Genomic DNA, 18282 nt, shown 5'->3' with positions numbered 1-18282 from the left:
AGAAATCTGTCAAATCCATCTCGGCAGTTCACCTGGAAGGCGCCAAGAATCAAGTAGCAGACTTCTTGAGCAGAACATCTGTACATCCCGGAGAATTGGAACTGAACCCAGAAATATTCAGCAGTCTGTGCCAGAAGTGGGGAACACCTCAGGTGGATCTTTTTGCCACCAGGTCAAATACAAAGACCAGAGCATTTTTTTCTCTCAATCCTCTAGACGGAGCCACAGCCGTAGACGCCTTGTCTCAATATTGGGGAGAAGGTCTCCTGTACGCATTTCCGCCTCTTCCTCTGATACCGAAGACTCTCAGGAAGATACGAGACGAGAGAGCAACCGTAATCCTGGTGGTTCCTTTTTGGCCAAAAAGGAGCTGGTTCTCTCTACTATCCAGAATGTCAACAGAGAGACCAATCTTATTACCAAACAGGCAGGACCTTCTACTACAGGGGCCGGTGTTCCACGAAGACCCAGACTCTCTTCACCTGTCTGCTTGGATCCTGAACGGCGAACCCTAAGATCCAGAGGCCTGTCAGAAGAAGTCATTACCACACTCCAGGCAAGCAGAAAGCCGGTGACTTCAGCGATTTATAACAAAATCTGGAAGCGGTTTTGTTCCTTTCTGGGAGAGGTTTCTGTGGATACTTCAAAACCTGACATTCCCAGAATTCTCGACTTCCTGCAACTCTGTTTTGAGAAGGGCCTCCGGCCTAGTACTTTAAAAGTATAGATTGCAGCGCTTAGTGTCTTTTTTGATATGTCACTAGCTTCCCATCCTTGGATAGCAAGATTTTCCAGGGCCACGCAGAGAATGATACCACTTGTGAGAAAATCAACTCCTCCTTGGGACCTAAACCTGGTCCTTAATGCCCTGTGTAAAACCCTGTACTTATTATCAGAAGATATGGGCATAGCCAATCTCTCCTTTAAAGCTGCCTTTCTGATTGCCATCACGTCAGCTAAAAGATTGGGGAAGATGCAGGCTCTTTCCACTCAGGACCCATATCTTCAGATCTTTGATGACAGGATAGTCTTAAGACTTAACCCAGCCTTCCTCCCCAAGGTAGTGTCCTCAACAAATATAAATCAGGAGATAATCCTTCCCTCATTCTGCCAACACCCTAGAAACACGAAGGAAGGGGTCTACCATAACCTTGACGTTAGGGAGGCTGTTCTAAAATACCTGGGGGCGACGGAAGGTTGGAGACGGGACACTAACTTGTTCATACAGTACGGGGGTCCAAATAGAGGTTGCAAGGCAGCAAAATCAGACATTGCTAGGTGGATCAAAACCATGATAAACCTAGTGTATAAAGACCAAGGGAAAGATCCCCCCGGATATTCTTAGAGCCCATTCAACCCGAGCTATCTCTACATCATGGGCGGAGAAGGGGGGAGCCTCAGCTGAGCAAATTTGTAGGGCGGCGACTTGGACCAGTCTTTCTACCTTTGCTAGACACTATAAATTAGATGTCTCATCAGATCAGTTAGCTTTTGGTAGAAAAGTATTACATGCGGTAGTCCCACCCTAGTTTAACATCCTTTGGTATTTCTCCAATGGTGCTGTCAGGATGGTGAACTGGAAAATGGTAATTAGTCTTACCGGTAATTGTATTTCCAGGAATCCATCCTGACAGCACTACTAGTTCCCTCCCACTGCAAGTTTATACTATTGACTAATGTGATGTAACATTGGTATATGACTGTTAAACTCTTTTTGCATCCATCCAGATGTGGTACTTAGAAAATCACTGGTGGGTGGAGTGGGGAGGGTCCTTTTAACCGCTTGTTGTTCCTGTCCCACTGAGGGTAAGAAGGACGTCCTCCAATGGTGCTGTCAGGATGGATTCCTGGAAATCCAATTACCGGTAAGACTAATTACCGTTTTATATAGCGCTAACATATTCCGCAGTGCTTTACAGTTTGCACATATTATCATCGCTGTCCCCGATGGGGTGCACAATATAAATTCCCTATCAGTATGTCTTTGGAATGTGGGAGGAAACCCACAGAAACACAGAGAGAACATACAAACTCTTTGCAGATGCTGTCCTTGGTGGGGTTTGAACCCAGGACTCCAGTGCTGCAAGGCTGTGGTGCTAACCACAGAGCCACCATGCTGCCCCTGTAGAGATATATATATAAATCAAACCTCTGTGAAATCAAACTGTCCACTTAGGAAGCAACACTGATTGACAATCAATTTCACATGCTGTTGTGCAAATGGAATAGACAACAGATGGAAGTTATTGGCAATTATCAAGACACACTCAATAAAGGAGTGGTTGTGCAGGTGGGGACCACAGACCACATCTCAGTACCAGTGCTTTCTGGCTGGTGTTTTGGTCACTTTTGAATGTTGTTTGTGCTTTCACACTCATGGTAGCATGAGACGGACCCTACAACCCACACAAGAGGCTCAGGTGGTGCAGCTCATCCAGGATGGCACATCAATGCGAGCTGTGTCAAGAAGGATTGCTGTGTCTGTCAACGTAGTGTCCAGAGGCTTGAGGCACTACCAGGAGACAGGCCAGTACCCCAGGAGACGTGGAGGGGGCCGTAGGAGGGCAACAACCCAGCAGCAGGACCGCTACCTCAGCCTTTGTGCAAGGAGGAACAGGAGGAGCACTGTCAGAGCCCTGCAAAACGACCTCCAGCAGGCCACATATGTGCATGTGTCTGCACAAACAGTAAGAAACCGACTCCATGAGGCTGGTCTGCGTGCCCGACGTCCACAGATGGGGGTTGTGCTCACAGCCCAACACTGTGCAGGACGCTTGGCATTTTCCACAGAACACCAGGATTGGCAAATTCGCCACTGGCGCCCTGTGCTCTTCACAGATGAAAGCAAGTTCACACTGAGCACATGTGACAGACGTGACAGAGTCTGGAGATGCCGTGGAGAGCGATCTGCTGCCTGCAACAGACTTTAGCATGACCGGTTTGGCAGTGGGCCAGTAATGGTGCGGGGTGGCATTTCTTTGGAGGACCGCACAGCCCTCCATGTGCTCGCCAGAGGTAGCCTGACTGCCATTAGGTACCGAGATCAGATCCTCAGACCCCTTGTGAGACCATATGCAGTAGGCCGTGGGTTCCTCCTAATGCAGGACAATGCAAGACCTCATGTGGCTGGAGTGCGTCAGCAGTTCCTGTAAGATGAAGGCATTGAAGCTATGGACTGGCCCGCCCAATCCCCAGACCTGAATCCGATTGAACACATCTGGGACATCACGTTGCACCACAGACTGTCTAGGAGTTGGCAGATGTTTTAGTCCAGGTCTGGGAGGAGATCCCTCAGGAGACCTTCTGCCGCCTCATCAGGAGCATGCCCAGGCATTGTAGGGAGATCATACAGGCATGTGGAGGCCACACACACTACTGAGCATCATTTCCTTGTCTTGAGGCATTTCCACTGAAGTTGGATCAGATTGTAACTTCATTTTCCATTTTGATTTTGAGCATCATTCCAACTCCAGACCTCCGTGGGATATTAGTTGTGATTTACGTTGATAATTTTTAGGTTTCATTGTTCTCAACACATTCCACTATGTAATGAATAAAGATTTACGATTGTGTGTGTATATACAGTTAGGTCCATATATATTTGGACAGAGACAGCCTTTTTCTAATTTTGGTTATAGACATTACCACAATGAATTTTAAACAAAACAATTCAGATGCAGTTGAAGTTCAGACTTTCAGCTTTCATTTGAGGGTATCCACATTAAAATTGGATGAAGGGTTTAGGAGCTTCCGCTCCTTAACCTGTGCCACCCTGTTTTTAAAGGGACCAAAAGTAATTGGACAATTGACTCCAAGGCTATTTTATGGACAGGTGTGGGCAATCCCTTCATTATGTCATTCTGAATTAAGCAGATAAAAGGCCTGGAGTTGATTTGAGGTGTGGTGCTTGCATTTGGAAGGTTTTGCTGTGAAGTAAACATGCGGTCAAAGGAGCTCTCCATGCAGGTGAATCAAGCCATCCTTAAGCTGCGAAAACAGAAAAAACCCATCCGAGAAATTGCTACAATATTAGGAGTGGCAAAATCTACAGTTTGGTACATCCTGAGAAAGAAAGAAAGCACTGGGGAACTCATTAATGCAAAAAGACCTGGGCGCCCACGGAAGACAACAGTGGTGGATGATCGCAGAATAATCTCCATGGTGAAGAGAAACCCCTTCACAACAGCCAACCAAGTGACCAACACTCTCCAGGAGGTCGGCGTATCAATATCCAAATCTACCATAAAGAGAAGACTGCATGAAAGTAACTACAGAGGGTTCACTGCACGGTGCAGCCACTCATAAGCATCAAGAAGAAAAAGGCTAAAAACATCTAAAAAAACCAGCACAGTTCAGGAAGAACATTCTTTGGACAGATGAAACCAAGATCAATCTCTACCAGAATGATGGAAAGAGAAAAGTATGGTGAAGGCGTGGTCCAGCTCATGATCCAAAGCATACCACATCATCTGTAAAACACGGCGGAGGCAGTGTGATGACTTGGGCATGCATGGCTGCCAGTGGCACTGGGTCACTAGTGTTTATGGATGATGTGACACAGGAATGAATTCTGAGGTCTTCAGAGCCGCCATACTGTGTGCTCAGATCCAGCCAAATGCAGCAAAACGGATTGGTCGTCGTTTCATACTACAGATGGACAATGACCCAAAACATAAGGCCAAAGCAACCCAGGAGTTTATTAAAGCAAAGAAGTGGAATATTCTTGAATGGCCAAGTCAGTCACCTGATCTCAACCCAATTGAGCAGCATTTCACTTGTTAAAGACTAAACTTCAGACAGAAAGGCCACAAACAAACAGCAACTGAAAACCACCGCAGTGAAGGCCTGGCCGAGCATCAAAAAGGAGGAAACACAGCGTCTGGTGATGTCCATGAGGTCAAGACTTCAGGCAGTCATTGCCAACAAAGGATTTTCAACCAAGTACTAGAAATGAACATTTTATTTACAATTATTTAATCTGTCCAATTACTTTTGGTCCCTTTAAAAACAGGGTGGCACATATTAAGGAGCTGAAACTCCTAAACCCTTCATCCAATTTTAATGTAGATACCCTCAAATGAAAGCTGAAAGTCTGAACTTCAACTGCATCTGAATCGTTTTGTTTAAAATTTATTGTGGTAATGTCTATAACCAAAATTAGAAAAATGTTGTCTCTGTCCAAATATATATGGACCTAACTGTATATGTGTGTGTGTGTGTATATATATATATATATATATAGATGTGTGTGTATGTATGTATATATATATATATATGTGTATGTATATATGTATGTATCTACTATATAATTGTCTAAGGTCTACTTCCGTCTTTCTGTCTTTCTTTCTTTCTTTCTTTCTTTCTTTCGCGGATATTCATTGGTCGCGGCCTCTGTCTGTCATGGAAATCCAAGTTGCTGATTGGTCGTGGCAAAACGCCCACGACCATTGCCACGACCAATCAGCGACGGCCATAGTCTGGCAGCGAAATGGCCGCTGCTTTACTGCCCTGCAGTCAGCGCTGAGCGCTCACACAGGGTTAATGCCAGCGTTAACGGACTGCGGTGTAACGCACTCCGTTAACGCAGCTATTAACCCTGTGTGACCAACTTTTTACTATTGATGCTGCGTATTCAGCATCAATAGTAAAATGATCTAATGTTACAAATAATAATAATAATAATAAAAAAGTTATTCTCACCTTCCGACGTCGCGTGCTGTCCTCGGCAGTGCAAGCGGCAGGTTCCGGTGCCAAGGATGCTATGCGAGAAGGGCCTGCCATGACGTCACGGTCATGTGACCACGACATCATCACAGGTCCTGCGCTCATACCAACCCTGGGACCGGAAGCTGCCGCGTACACCGCACACAGGCGCCAGGACTTCAAGGGGCCTTCGGAAGGTGAGTATATGTTTATTTTTTATTTTAAGTCTTTTTTAACCACGCATATAGTGCCCACATTGCTATATACTAGGTGGGCTGTGTTACATACTGCGTGGGCTCTGTTATATACGACATCTCTGTGCTATATACTATGTAGCTGGGCAATATACAACGTGACTGCAATATACTACGTGACTGTCCAATATACTACGTGGCTGTGCAATATACTACGTGGCTCTGCTATATACTACGTGGCTGACCAATATACTACATACCTGTGCAGTACACTACGTGGCTATGTTATATACTACGTGGCTGTGTTATATACTACGTGGCTGTGTTATATACTACGTAGCTCTGCTATATACTACGTACGCTGTTACATACTAAGTAGCTCTGTTATATACTACGTAGCTATGTTATATACTACGTCGGTTGTGTTATATACTACGTCACTGTGCAATATAGTACGTAGCCTGTGCTATATACTACCTACATATTCTAGAATACCCGATACGCTAGAATCAGGCCACCATCTAGTATATATATATATATATATATATATATATATATGTGTGTGTGTTCTACTTTTCTTCTACATATGATGTGAAAAGCTGTTTATAATTTTGCTTACAATTACATATAATTCCTATAGGCTTCTGCAGTCTGTTTGCGAGCTCCAGTTTCTGAATCCTTGTCCAGGCTACAGAGGGATCAACTCCAAAAGTTTGCCCAGTATCTCATCAGTGAGTTACCACAGCAGGTGGGTAATTTGTGCTTAGATGTATCATTGGTGACCAATAGCTGTTACATGTTCTCACTTTAATCTGTCTTCATTCAGATACTTCCCACAGCTCAGCGTCTTCTGGATGAATTACTGTCTTCACAGTCCACTGCCATTAACACGGTGTGCGGAGCCCCAGGTAGCTGCGATCTTCAAAAGTTTGCTTCTGTGTCTAGTGTTAGCAGTGTGCTGGTGCCCAATTCTGTTTATCCGCTTGGAAAGCTTGTGGGTTTTGAAATTGCTGTTTAGAAAGACGTGTTTTTCACTATTATTTTTTTTTTATACAAATTAAGTTTTCAGGGATCTTATGTTCTATACTTGATCGATCCACAATATTGAACTTTTGATGTACACGTTTTATAACTAGTCAGTCTTTCCACTGCTTCTTTTCTTTCTGTCGCGCACTTCTACATTATGAGCTATTTAGATGGACAGTTGTGGATTCTGGAGGACTTGTTCGCTCTCTGCACATGACTGAACTCTTGCATATTGCTGTTCCTCAATGATCCCTCCATGAAATATTATAAATAAATTGAAAGTGGGGTTGGGCCATTCACTTTAGCGTTGGTTATCCCCTTTGAAATCCTCAGACCTCATATGAACAAATCTCCAGCTGGTAACCGGAACAACACAACACAGTTATAGGAATAAATGGTCCAGAATTGTGACATTATGGGGTGTAACATCACAGAGAGGTCCTTGGTCCTTATGTGATGAAACTGCTAACACGCTGTGAACTATCTACTTTTAATGTGCATTTACACTGCGCAATTCTTTGGAACATTCATCTCTTGGTAATTGTGCAGTGTAAACAGCAGTCAGCCAACATCCGACATAATACTTGTTAATCTAGTGAAATGTTATTTTGTTTACTTAAAAGATTATAGTTCTCAGCAGCGCATCGTGTGTAATCAGGACCTGTGCTGATGAGAACAAATGCAGCCTATGCGCACTGAATGATCTTACAGGTCGTTCTGTGCACATGTTAAAATGCACATATTAAATGACCACCGACCCTAAAACCAGTAGCTGATCAGTGGTTGTTTAGTGATGCAAATCATGTGGTGTAAAGCCATCCTCCTATATCGTAATCCTACTTTCATCAGAATAAAATCTGCCTATCGTATGTTTGCTGAATAAGATGTTTCTTGCCATCTCATGTTCCATTATGTTGTGTGTGTATTTAGCCTATAAAATATATAGACATACTGATATATAAATGTTTTATTGCATACTGTGATTTCCACAGGTTGGACATTATGCTATTGCAACTCTCTACATGTGTATTATAAGGATCTTTGTAAGGATATGGTGGAAATAGTAATTAGTAGATTTGGAAACCACCAGACATATGAATTACATATACTGAACTACCAATTGATATTGTAGAACATTAGTCAATGACTTTGTTGTAAGCTTGTTATTGATAAGCTCATTGTCGACTTTTTGTTCCAGACCCCACAGCAGGACCCTCTGCCTCTGACCAGAGCACTTGGTACCTGGATGAATCCACTTTGAGTGATAACATAAAAAAGACTCTCCATAAGTTCTGTGGCCCCTCTCCTGTTGTTTTTAGGTAACTTCACATTGTTTAGTTGATTGGAAGATCTGATACATTAGTAAGTGTTATGTTTATATGCTTGGATTACGAGTAAATTCAAAAACTACAATATTTAGCATCATAATGTTTCTGAATGATTAACCATCTTAAGGATTGGGGTATTTCCATTATTGAGTTTCCATTTTTTGCTTTTTATCATATCTTGCACTGGAAAACGGGAAAAAAAAATCAAAGTGCAGCAAAATTACAAAAAACGTGCAATTCCACAATAATTTATTTATTTTTTTTACTATGTTCTCTAAATGCTAAAACTGACTTGCCATTATGATTCGCCAAGTCATTACGAGTTTGTAGATACCAATCATGTATAGGTTCTTTTTTATTTAAGTGGTGAGAAAAAAAATATCCAAAGTTTGTAAAATAAATAACGTATAGTTTCGCCTTGCGGACAGTAACATGTTAAGCATGTCGAGGTGAGGAGCCGCAATTCTCCCCTGGGAAAGAACGAGCCTTGTCACATGACTTAGGATAAAAGCCAAACCAGAATCTCAATTTGCCGACACTGTGTTTCGGGGTACTGCCCCTCATCAGTGCAAAGTGGAGATCTGATTTGGCTGATTGAGATGCGTCTGACCAGGATCCAATTCCAATAGGTGGCACTAGAATTCTATTCCTCTTCCTCTTTGAAGAGACAATTTGCATATTTCCCAGAGGAGCATTGCGGCTTTAAATCTCCTCACTTCAACATGCTTATCATGTTATGTTAAGGAGAAATGATACTTCTTGGATCCCAGTCAGACGCCTCTCACTCAGCCAAACCAGATCTCCACTTTGCACTGACGAGGGGCAGTACCCCGAAACACAGTGTCTGCAAATTGAGATTCTGGTTTGGCTGTTATCCTAAGTTATGCTACAAGGCTCTTTAAAGGGTCGACATTGACTTGTAGGATTGCTACTTCCAATAGGTGGCACTAGTGTTCTAGTCCTCTTCCTCTCTGAAAAGACAATTTGCATAAAATAAATAAGTTGCCACTTTCTGAGACCCGTAGCGTCTCCATTTTTCAGGATCTTGGCCTGGTGAGGGCTTATTTTTTGCATGTCAATATGATGTTTTTATTGATACTATATTGGTGTAGATACGATCTTTTGATCGCCTGTTATTGCATTTTAATGTAATGTTGCAGCGACCAAAATACGTAATCTGCCGTTATGATTTTTCACATTACGCTGTTTATTGATCAGATTAATTCTGTTTATATTTTGATAGATCGGGCGATTCTGAACGCGGCAATACTGAATATGTGTATTTTTAATTTTTTGTTTTCTTTTGAATGAGGCAAATGTGGGGTGATTTGAACTTATATTTTTTTAATATTTTTAAAAACAAATATTTTTTTTTACTGGCATCAATAGCCTTCATGGGAAACTAGAAGCTTCGGTCATCCGATCTGCAGAAATGCTCACTTGCTGTGAATGCTGACTGCTGGGCGATACTCATAGCGATCCGGCAGTGACAACCACAGGGGTCTCCTGCAGACCCCGGGTTGTTATGCCAACCCATCGGTGACCCGCGGTCATGTGACATGGGCGCCTATGGGCGTGGTTAGTGTTGTGCTTTCTGCGTGTGTAAGTTAAATGTCGCTGTCAGATTGACAGCAGCATTTAACATGTTAACGGCCTCAGGTGGATCGCGATTCCACCTGCGGCTGTTAGGGGCATATGACAACTGATCAGATCAGCTGTTATGTCAAGGAAAAGGTGTGGGCTCATCGCTGGAGCCCACACCAAACAGGGGGAGGCGTCCAATGTTGGATATATCCTCTGTCATTGGACATTAAGGGGTTAAAGGGAATTTGTCATGAAGATTGCAGGAAGATGAGGAGCGATGTGTGCCTGTTCAGTAAATTGAGAAAACCCTTTTAATCCCTTCCCGACATGCGCTGTACATATACTGCTCTGCGGGAGCTGAGTTGCCGCAAACCGCAGTATATGTACGGTGGCACAATTCGTGCGGCCTCACGCTGAGCGCTGCGGCAAATTAGGTGTGGGTGTCAGCTCTGTGTGAGAGCTGACACCCTGCAGCAACGCCCACGGGCATTTAACCCCTCTGATTCTGCTGTCAGTAGTGACAGTGACATTGAGGAGCATCACGCAGGGAATAAATTCCTTGTTTGCTTCCAACTGGAAAACGCAATACGATCGCATTGTCCTGATGGTCTCCATGGAGATCCCCGGCCGCAAGATAGTCTCGGGGTCATTTGGGGTCCTGCAGTGAAGGTGGCTAGTGAGCACCTGCTGAGAGCAGGCGCTGACATACCTCCTTGCCTGCCTGTAATATGCTGATGTGATACTATGCAGTGCAGAAGCATTGCAGAGTATCAGAGCAGCAATCTGACACTATACAGTAATGTCCCAGGATGTGAAAATGTAAAATAGTAAAAAAAAAATATTAAGTTTAAAAATATTTTTTTTAAAAATCCCCAAATAAAGAAAAAAACAAATATTTTTCCAATAAATACGTTTATTTACATAAATATAAAAATAAAAAAAGTACACACTTAATATCGCTGCGTCCATAACGACCTGCTCTATAAAACTGTCCCTCTTGTTAGCTCCCTCAGTGAACACCGTAAAAGAGGCAAAAAAAACCAATGCTTTATCATACCACTGAACAAAAAGTGCGATAAAAAAGATGATTGTAAATAAAAATGGTACTGCTGAAAACGTCATCTTGTCATGCAAAAAACAAGCCGCCATCAGTAGAAAAAATAAAAAATAAATAAGTTATAGATCTCAGAATAAAGCAATGCAAAAATAATTTTTTCTATAAAATAGTTTTTGTGTAAAAGCGCCAAGACACAAAAAAATATATAAATTGGGTATCACTGTAATTGTACCGACTCGAAGAATAAAGCTGCCTTATCATTTTTACCACACACGGAACGGTATGGAAAAAAAAAATGAATTGCTGGTTTTTGTTCATTCTGTCTGCCAAAAATCAGAATAGAAAGTGATCAAAAAATGTTAAGTGCCCGAAAATGGTACCAATAAAAATGTCAGCTGGTCACGCAAAAAAAAGCCCTGACATGACTGTCGGCCGAAATATGGAAAAATTATAGCTCTCAAAATATGATGATGCAATAACTAGTTGCAATAAAATGCATATTTTAGTGGGTGACAGCAGCCAAACATAAAAACCCGATATAAATCTGGTATCGCTGTAATCGCACTGACCCGAACAATAAAGTCACCTAACCACTTATACCGCATGAGGAATGGCGTAAAAAATAAATGAAACCAATTCTTCACATGCTGTTGATTTTTTCCATTCTGCCTCCCAAAGATCGCAGTAAGGCTCAGCGCACATTTATCCTGCGCTGAGCGCTTACACCGGGGTTTCTCTGAAATACGTAATTCAGGCGGAACCCGAGCTGAAGATTCCTTATGATGAGGCAGATTGAGGCACTGTGGACGCCATAGGACCAGTGATCCAGCTGTGTCCATCTTTTTAGGATTGCATAAAAGTACCATCAGCCACAGTTTTGTGCACTTCTGAAAAGGACACCACTGAACAGAGGCGAGATGGAGTCCAGAGTGACTCTGCTGCTTCATTATAGTGAATGGATCCATCGGGGGTTTTATCTGTCACGTTACTCTGAGATTTAGATGGAAACCCCGATGTAAGTGCTAAGTGAAGAGCACCGGATAAATGTGATCATAAATGTTATGTAAAATGTTCCCAAGAAAAGCTTCAACTCAATCCACAAAAAAAAGCAAGTCCCCACTCAGGTCTGTCATCCGTTAACAGAAATACAGGGGGCCTCCAGGTGACTGGTAGCACAAAGGCTCTGGAAAAGCGAAGTGGCTCCTAGCCCCCACCCACAAAAAATAAAAATTCAGCAAATTCTCCGCTCCTGAATCCCAATGCCCCCTCCCTTCTGAGCCCCACAGTGTACCTAAACCATACTTAGCCCTCACTTGTTTGGCGTTGCTGTAGTGATGAGAGCTCGCCTAATTTACAGGTGCGTGTCTCCAGAAGCACGGGCTGGGAATAACGTACTGGTCACTACAACGGCAATTTTCATTCAGCAACATCCACTGCTGTTTGTTTCTGGAAAACACCCATTGAGTCAAAATCATCACTACATTTGTAGATAAATTCCCAAAGGGTTACAATTTCCAACATGGGGTCACTTGAGGTGGGATTCTGCTTTTCTATCACTTAGGGGATTTTTATATGGAATCCACAAACTATTCTAGGAAAATCTCCGCTACAGGAGGCAAATAGCACTCTGTCCCTCCTGAGTCTCTCCGTATGGCTAAGTAGTACTGTACAGCCACATATGGGGTATAACTACAGTCAGCAGAAATTGTGGGATACATTTTGGTGCCATTTTTACCCATTTCCCAGTATGAAAATGTAAAACTTGGGGCTAACACACAATCTTTTTTTTTTTTTTTTAAACTCTTTTTATTGAAAGATTCCACAAAATATGCGACAAGCATGTGACATTGCAGTGTAAAATCAGAGTAATCCATCTAATCATCATCCACAATATCAGTTATAAAATCATACTTTCAATGACAAAGTAAACAAACAAAACAAGTGAAATAGAACATTAACCCCTTCCTGACTAGTACGGCGCTGCTATTTCCGGTCACCGCGCTGCAACAGCAGGCCATCCAGGCATGTCACCACGAGGGGCTGATCCGCCCCCACACGTCGGCGATCGGTGTGATTGGCTGGTGAACTCTCACCAGCCAATCACAGCAAAGATGCCAATAAAGTTGTAAAAAAAAAAAAAAAAAGCATGTGACAGGCTGTGATTGGTGCGACGTCACACATCACAGCCGTCACAGAAGGTGGTGTGATCGCCACGTCGCCTCACCTGATTAACCCCTATGGCGCTGATTGGCTGAACAATAGCTTCTAGCCAGTCAGCGCCAAAGGGGTTAATTTAAAATACCGATCACCACCCTGCATCTTTCTCTCAGATTTGGCGTGCAGAGCGGTTGTCCAAGCCCCTCTGTCTCACCTGAGTCAAAGAATCCATTGTTGGCCAGTGTGATCAACCCGGCGATCTCCTGCCCTCCTGTGCTGTGTGCTGCTCCAGCTCTGTGCTTGTGCTCTCTGCTGCCATCTGCCTGCTGTGTGAGGTGAGGCCTGTGATCACAGCAGCAGCACCTCCCCTACCCCTTTTCCTTCCCCCATCCCTGTTCCAGTACTCCCCCTCCCTCTCCTCCCTCCAATTGATTTTTTTGCGCACTTTTTTGCGCTTTTTTTCCTGTGCGCGGCGTCTTGCACAGAGCATTCGTGCTCTTCCTGTGACCGCAGCGCTTTGATCAGTATCGCTGCTGATCAGAGACTGCGCCACAGGACTTTTTTTCTTTTTTTTAGCTAGTTAGTGTAGCGGACTTAGCAATCTGAGCGAAGTCCGATTTTTATTTTTTTTAGAAAAAATAATAATCGTAGTTAGTACAGTGCAGTTTCAGGCTCAGCAAAGTACCGTAGCCAGCGTCAGTGTTTGACATCCCCTTTCCCATCCCCCCTCCCTGTTCCAGTACCCCCTCCCTCCAATTGAAATTTTAGCGCACTTTTTTTGTGCTTTTTTTCCTGTGCGCGGTGTCCCGCACAGAGCATTAGTGCTCTTTCTGTGTCCGCAGCGCTTTGATCGGTATCGCTGCTGATCAGAGACTGAGCCACGGGAATTTTTCTTTTTTTAGCTAGTTAGTGTAGCGGACTTCGCAGTCTAAGCGACGTCCAAGTTTTTTTAGAAAAAAATAATAGTAGTTAGTATAGTGTAGTTTTAGACATAGCAAGGTAGTGTAGCCGGCGTCACATCGTTAGTCACGACCGATCATCTTTTAGAGAAAAAAAAAATTGTACAGCATAGTTTTAGTGGTAGCGTGTTAGTACAGCCGGCGTCACAGCGTTGGTGACGACCGATCTTGTTTTAGAAAAAAAAAAGTACAGAGTAGTTTTATAGGTAGGGAGGTAGCTTTTTTTTCTCTTGCATTAAAAGTGCATTAGGGGAGCGTACGTCACATTGTTGGTGACGTCCGTTTTTCTTTTGTAAAAAATAATTTTCGTCGGGTAAATTTATAGGGAGGGCATTAGTGTAGTGAACGTCTGTTTTTTTTTTTTTATCCAAACTTTTTTTTTTAAATATGATTTTACTTTACATTTTTTTCTTCTACATTTTACCTCTCTACTTCTTTTTTCTCTGTTTTGTTATAGTACCCTATACACAATCCCCATACATTACACGTGTAAAAGCACCACTTACATACACATCCCCGGGGTTTGAGAAAAAAATAAAAATGGCCCATTCGTCAATAAGGCGCTATTCACCAGAGGAGGCTTACGCCATCCTTGCGTCCGACATGGATACAGCCAGTGAGGAAGATCCCACATTTCTATTCCTCCTCCTCCTCATCCTCCTCATCTGGTGAGGAAGGACCCCCAACAAGGCGCCCTAGGACCCAGGCAACTCCTGCAGCAATCGATCCCGTATGGATTGCACCCCCCCCCCGAAAATTTTCAGCCCGTCATTCCGGATTTCAGCAGCAGCTCAGGAATCCAGTTTGACACGACTTGCCTCACTGAAATTGACTTCTTCAAATTCTTTTTCAGTGAGGAAATAATAAATCTTATTGTGGCCCAGACGAACCTGTATGCCCAGCAATTTTTCACCCAAAATCCCACGTCATCATACGCCAGCTGGACCCCCGTAAATGCAGCAGAGATGATGACATTTTGGGGAATTGTGCTGCATATGGGCATAATAAAAAAAAAAACAGAGATTCGTCAGTACTGGAGTACTGATATTCTCTGCAGTACACCGGTATTCCGCTTGGCCATGAAAAGGACACGATTTGAAGGGATCCAAAGATTTTTGCATTATAGTGATAATGCGCAGTGTCCTCCCCGAGACGATCTTAACTTTGCTCGTCTATATAAAATTTGGCCAATGGTTAAACACTTCAGCAGAAAATTTGCTGAGGCATACACACCCCAGAGGGACATCGCTATTGATGAATCTCTCGTTCATTTCAAAGGGAGGCTAAAATTCCGACAATACCTGCCCAGTAAGAGGTCCAGGTACGGAATAAAGCTGTACAAACTGTGCGAGAGTACCTCAGGGTACACCCACCGATTTAGGGTCTACGAGGGGAAGGACACCCAAATTAACCCCCTGAATGGCCCCCCATCCTGGGGGTGAGTGGGAAAATTGTGTGGGAATTGCTGCACCCACTGCTCTATAAGGGTTATCACCTCTACATTGACAACTTTTACACCAGCATCCCACTCTTCAAGGCCCTCTCTGCCAGAGGTACAGCTGCATGTGGCACCATGTGAAAAAATAAGCGAGGCCTCCCTAAGCCGCTAATTGGGCAAATGCTGAGAAAAGGGGAAAGCAGAGCCCAATGCATCGACAACATGCTGGTGGTCAAGTATAAGGACAAAAGGGATGTCCTTATCCTGACCACCATACAGCATGACAACAGCACCCTTGTCACTGTTCGTGGGACCACAGCACAAGTCCGAAAGCCAGATTGTATCTTGGATTACAATCGGTACATGGGGGGTGTAGATCTTTCAGATCAGGTCCTCCAACCATACAGTGCCATGCGGAAAGTATGGTTCAAAAAATTGGCCGTGCACATTGTACAGATGGCACTGTACAATGCTTTTGTGCTGTCCCGATCTGCAGGCAATACGGGGACCTTCCTTCAGTTTCAGGAGGAAGTCATCAAGGCCCTAATGTTTGGCACTCGGGGAGGTGAGGGCCCCAGTACCTCTGAATCTGATAGTGCCCGTATTGTCCCAGGTCAACATTTTCCTGGACAGGTTCCCCAAACAGCGAGGACAGAACAATCACAAAAACGGTGCAGAGTATGTTCCAAGAGGGGAATCCGAAAGGACACAATTTACCATTGTGAAACCTGCCCTAAGAAACCTGGCCTTTGCATTAAGGATTGCTTCAAAGCATACCACACGTCCACAAATTAATAAAATTTGTTTATACCCTGTTGACACAACACACTTTTATAAATCTGATGTACCCCGCACATCTTACATAAAACACCACATTATAAATTCATACACCAGTAAAACAAAAAGCATTATAATCAGTACTATAAAACTATGCCTCTAGATAAATTCATTCAGGGGTGTAGATTCCAAAATGGGGGTCACTTGTGAGGGGTTTCCACTGTTTAGGCACATCAGGGGCTCTGCAAACGCAACATGACGCCTGCAGACCATTCCATCAAAATCTGCAATCCAAAACATCACTCCTTCCATTTTGAGCCCTGCCGTGCGCACAAACAGTGGTTTTCCCCCCGCATATGGGGTATCGACGTATTCAGGAGAAAATGTGCAACAACTTTAGTGGTTTATTTTTTCCCGTTACCTTTGTGAAAATAAAAAAATTGGGGCTAAAAGATCATTTTTGTGGAAAAAATTAGATTTTTTTTTTCCACGGCTCTGCGTTATAATCTTCTGTGACGCACATATGGGGTATCGGCGTATTCAGGAGAAATTGCTCAACAATGTTAGTTGACCTTTTTCTCCTTTTACACTTGTGAAAATAAAATCGTTGCTAAAAGATCATTTTCGTGGCAAAAATGTGATTTTTTTTTTTGTTTTTTCATGGCTCTACGTTATAAACGTCTGTGAAGCACCTGGGGGTTCAAAGTGCTCACCACACATAAGTTCGTTAAAGGGTCTAGTTTCCAAAATGGGGTGACTTGTGGAGGTTTTCCAATGTTTAGGCACATCAGGGGCTCTTCAAACGCAACATGGCGTCCACTCTCAATTCCAGCCAAATTTGCGTTCAAAAAGTCAAAAGGCGCTCCTTCCCTTCCGAGCCCTGCTGTGCGCCCAAACAGTGGTTTTCCCCCACATATGGGGTATCGGCGTATTCAGGAGAAATTGCTCAACAATGTTAGTGGATCATTTTCTCCTTTTACCCTTGTGAACATAAACAAATTGATGCCGTATGATCATTTTTGTGACTAAAAAGTTAAATGTTCATTTTTTCCTTCCACATTGCTTCAGCTCCTGTGAAGCGCCTTAAGGGTTAATAAACTTCTTGAATGTGGTTCTGAGTACCTTGAGGGGTGCAGTTTTTGGAATGGTGTCACTTTTGGGTATTTTCTGTTATATAGACCCCTCAAAGTAACTTCAAGTGTGAGGTGGTCCTAAAAAAAAAAAAATATGGTTTCCTAAATTTTATTGAAAAAATGAAAAATCGCAGGTCATATTTTAACCCTTATAACTTCCTGACCAAAAAATATTTTGGTTCCAAAATTGTGCTGATGTATAGTACACATGTGGGAAATGTTATTTATGAACTAATTTGTGACCTATCTCTCTGATTTAAGGGCATAAAAATTCAAAGTTCAAAAATTGCAAAATTTTCTAAATTTTCGCCAAATTTCCATTTTTTTCCACAAATAAACACAAGTCAAATCGAAGAAATTTTACCACTATCATAAAGTACAATATGTCACGAGAAAACATTCTCAGAATGACCAGGATCCGTTGAAGCGTTTCAGAGTTATGACCTCATAAAGTGACAGTGGTCAGAATTGAAAAAAATGGCCTAGTCAGGAAGTTGAAAACAGGCTTCGGGGTGAAGGGGTTAAACATAATGTATTCTCAGCAGCATTGCACCATCAACCAGGAAGTTCTTTATCAGGGTTCTGAGTTTGTAACAATTTAGGTTATACAGTAATAAGCAAATATTCCTGAGTCCACATAAAGCATCAGGTTTATGCACTGAAAAAGTGATACCTCAGGGATTATATCTCGCGCTTGAGGAAATTATGGCATCAGGGGCCAAGTGTGTCAAGGGTGAATCACATCACCTTTCCCAAATTCTGTGAAATTTCTGGGGACATCCTCTGTTTCTGTATAATATGTTCTCATATGGAATTATATCATTCAATAATTTTTTCCACTGATTGGTCGAAGGAGACCTCCCCCCCCATCCACCTCAGCGCCATCGCTTTCCTAGCCATAAACAGAACCTCCCTGAGAAATATTC

At 43.0% G+C, this 18282-nt stretch overlaps 1 protein-coding gene across 4 annotated transcripts in view; it reads left to right on the top strand.

Moving 5' to 3' along the window:
* The window catches only part of ZSWIM8 (zinc finger SWIM-type containing 8), a 179366-nt gene that overhangs the window by 96433 nt on the left and 64651 nt on the right, over positions 1 to 18282 (top strand). For all 4 annotated transcript variants that reach the window (XM_077259241.1, XM_077259243.1, XM_077259245.1 and 1 more), the window contains 3 exons: positions 6538 to 6645; positions 6724 to 6805; positions 8122 to 8242. In XM_077259241.1, the coding sequence (XP_077115356.1) occupies positions 6538 to 6645; positions 6724 to 6805; positions 8122 to 8242 (311 nt within the window). The remainder of the gene's footprint in view (positions 1 to 6537; positions 6646 to 6723; positions 6806 to 8121; positions 8243 to 18282) is intronic.

Source organism: Ranitomeya variabilis, chromosome 4 (genome assembly GCF_051348905.1).
Source record: "Ranitomeya variabilis isolate aRanVar5 chromosome 4, aRanVar5.hap1, whole genome shotgun sequence".
Classification (NCBI taxonomy): Eukaryota; Metazoa; Chordata; class Amphibia; order Anura; family Dendrobatidae; genus Ranitomeya; species Ranitomeya variabilis.
The sequence above is the reverse complement of the archived record's forward strand: the minus strand, read 5'-3'. Positions and strand labels throughout refer to the sequence as shown.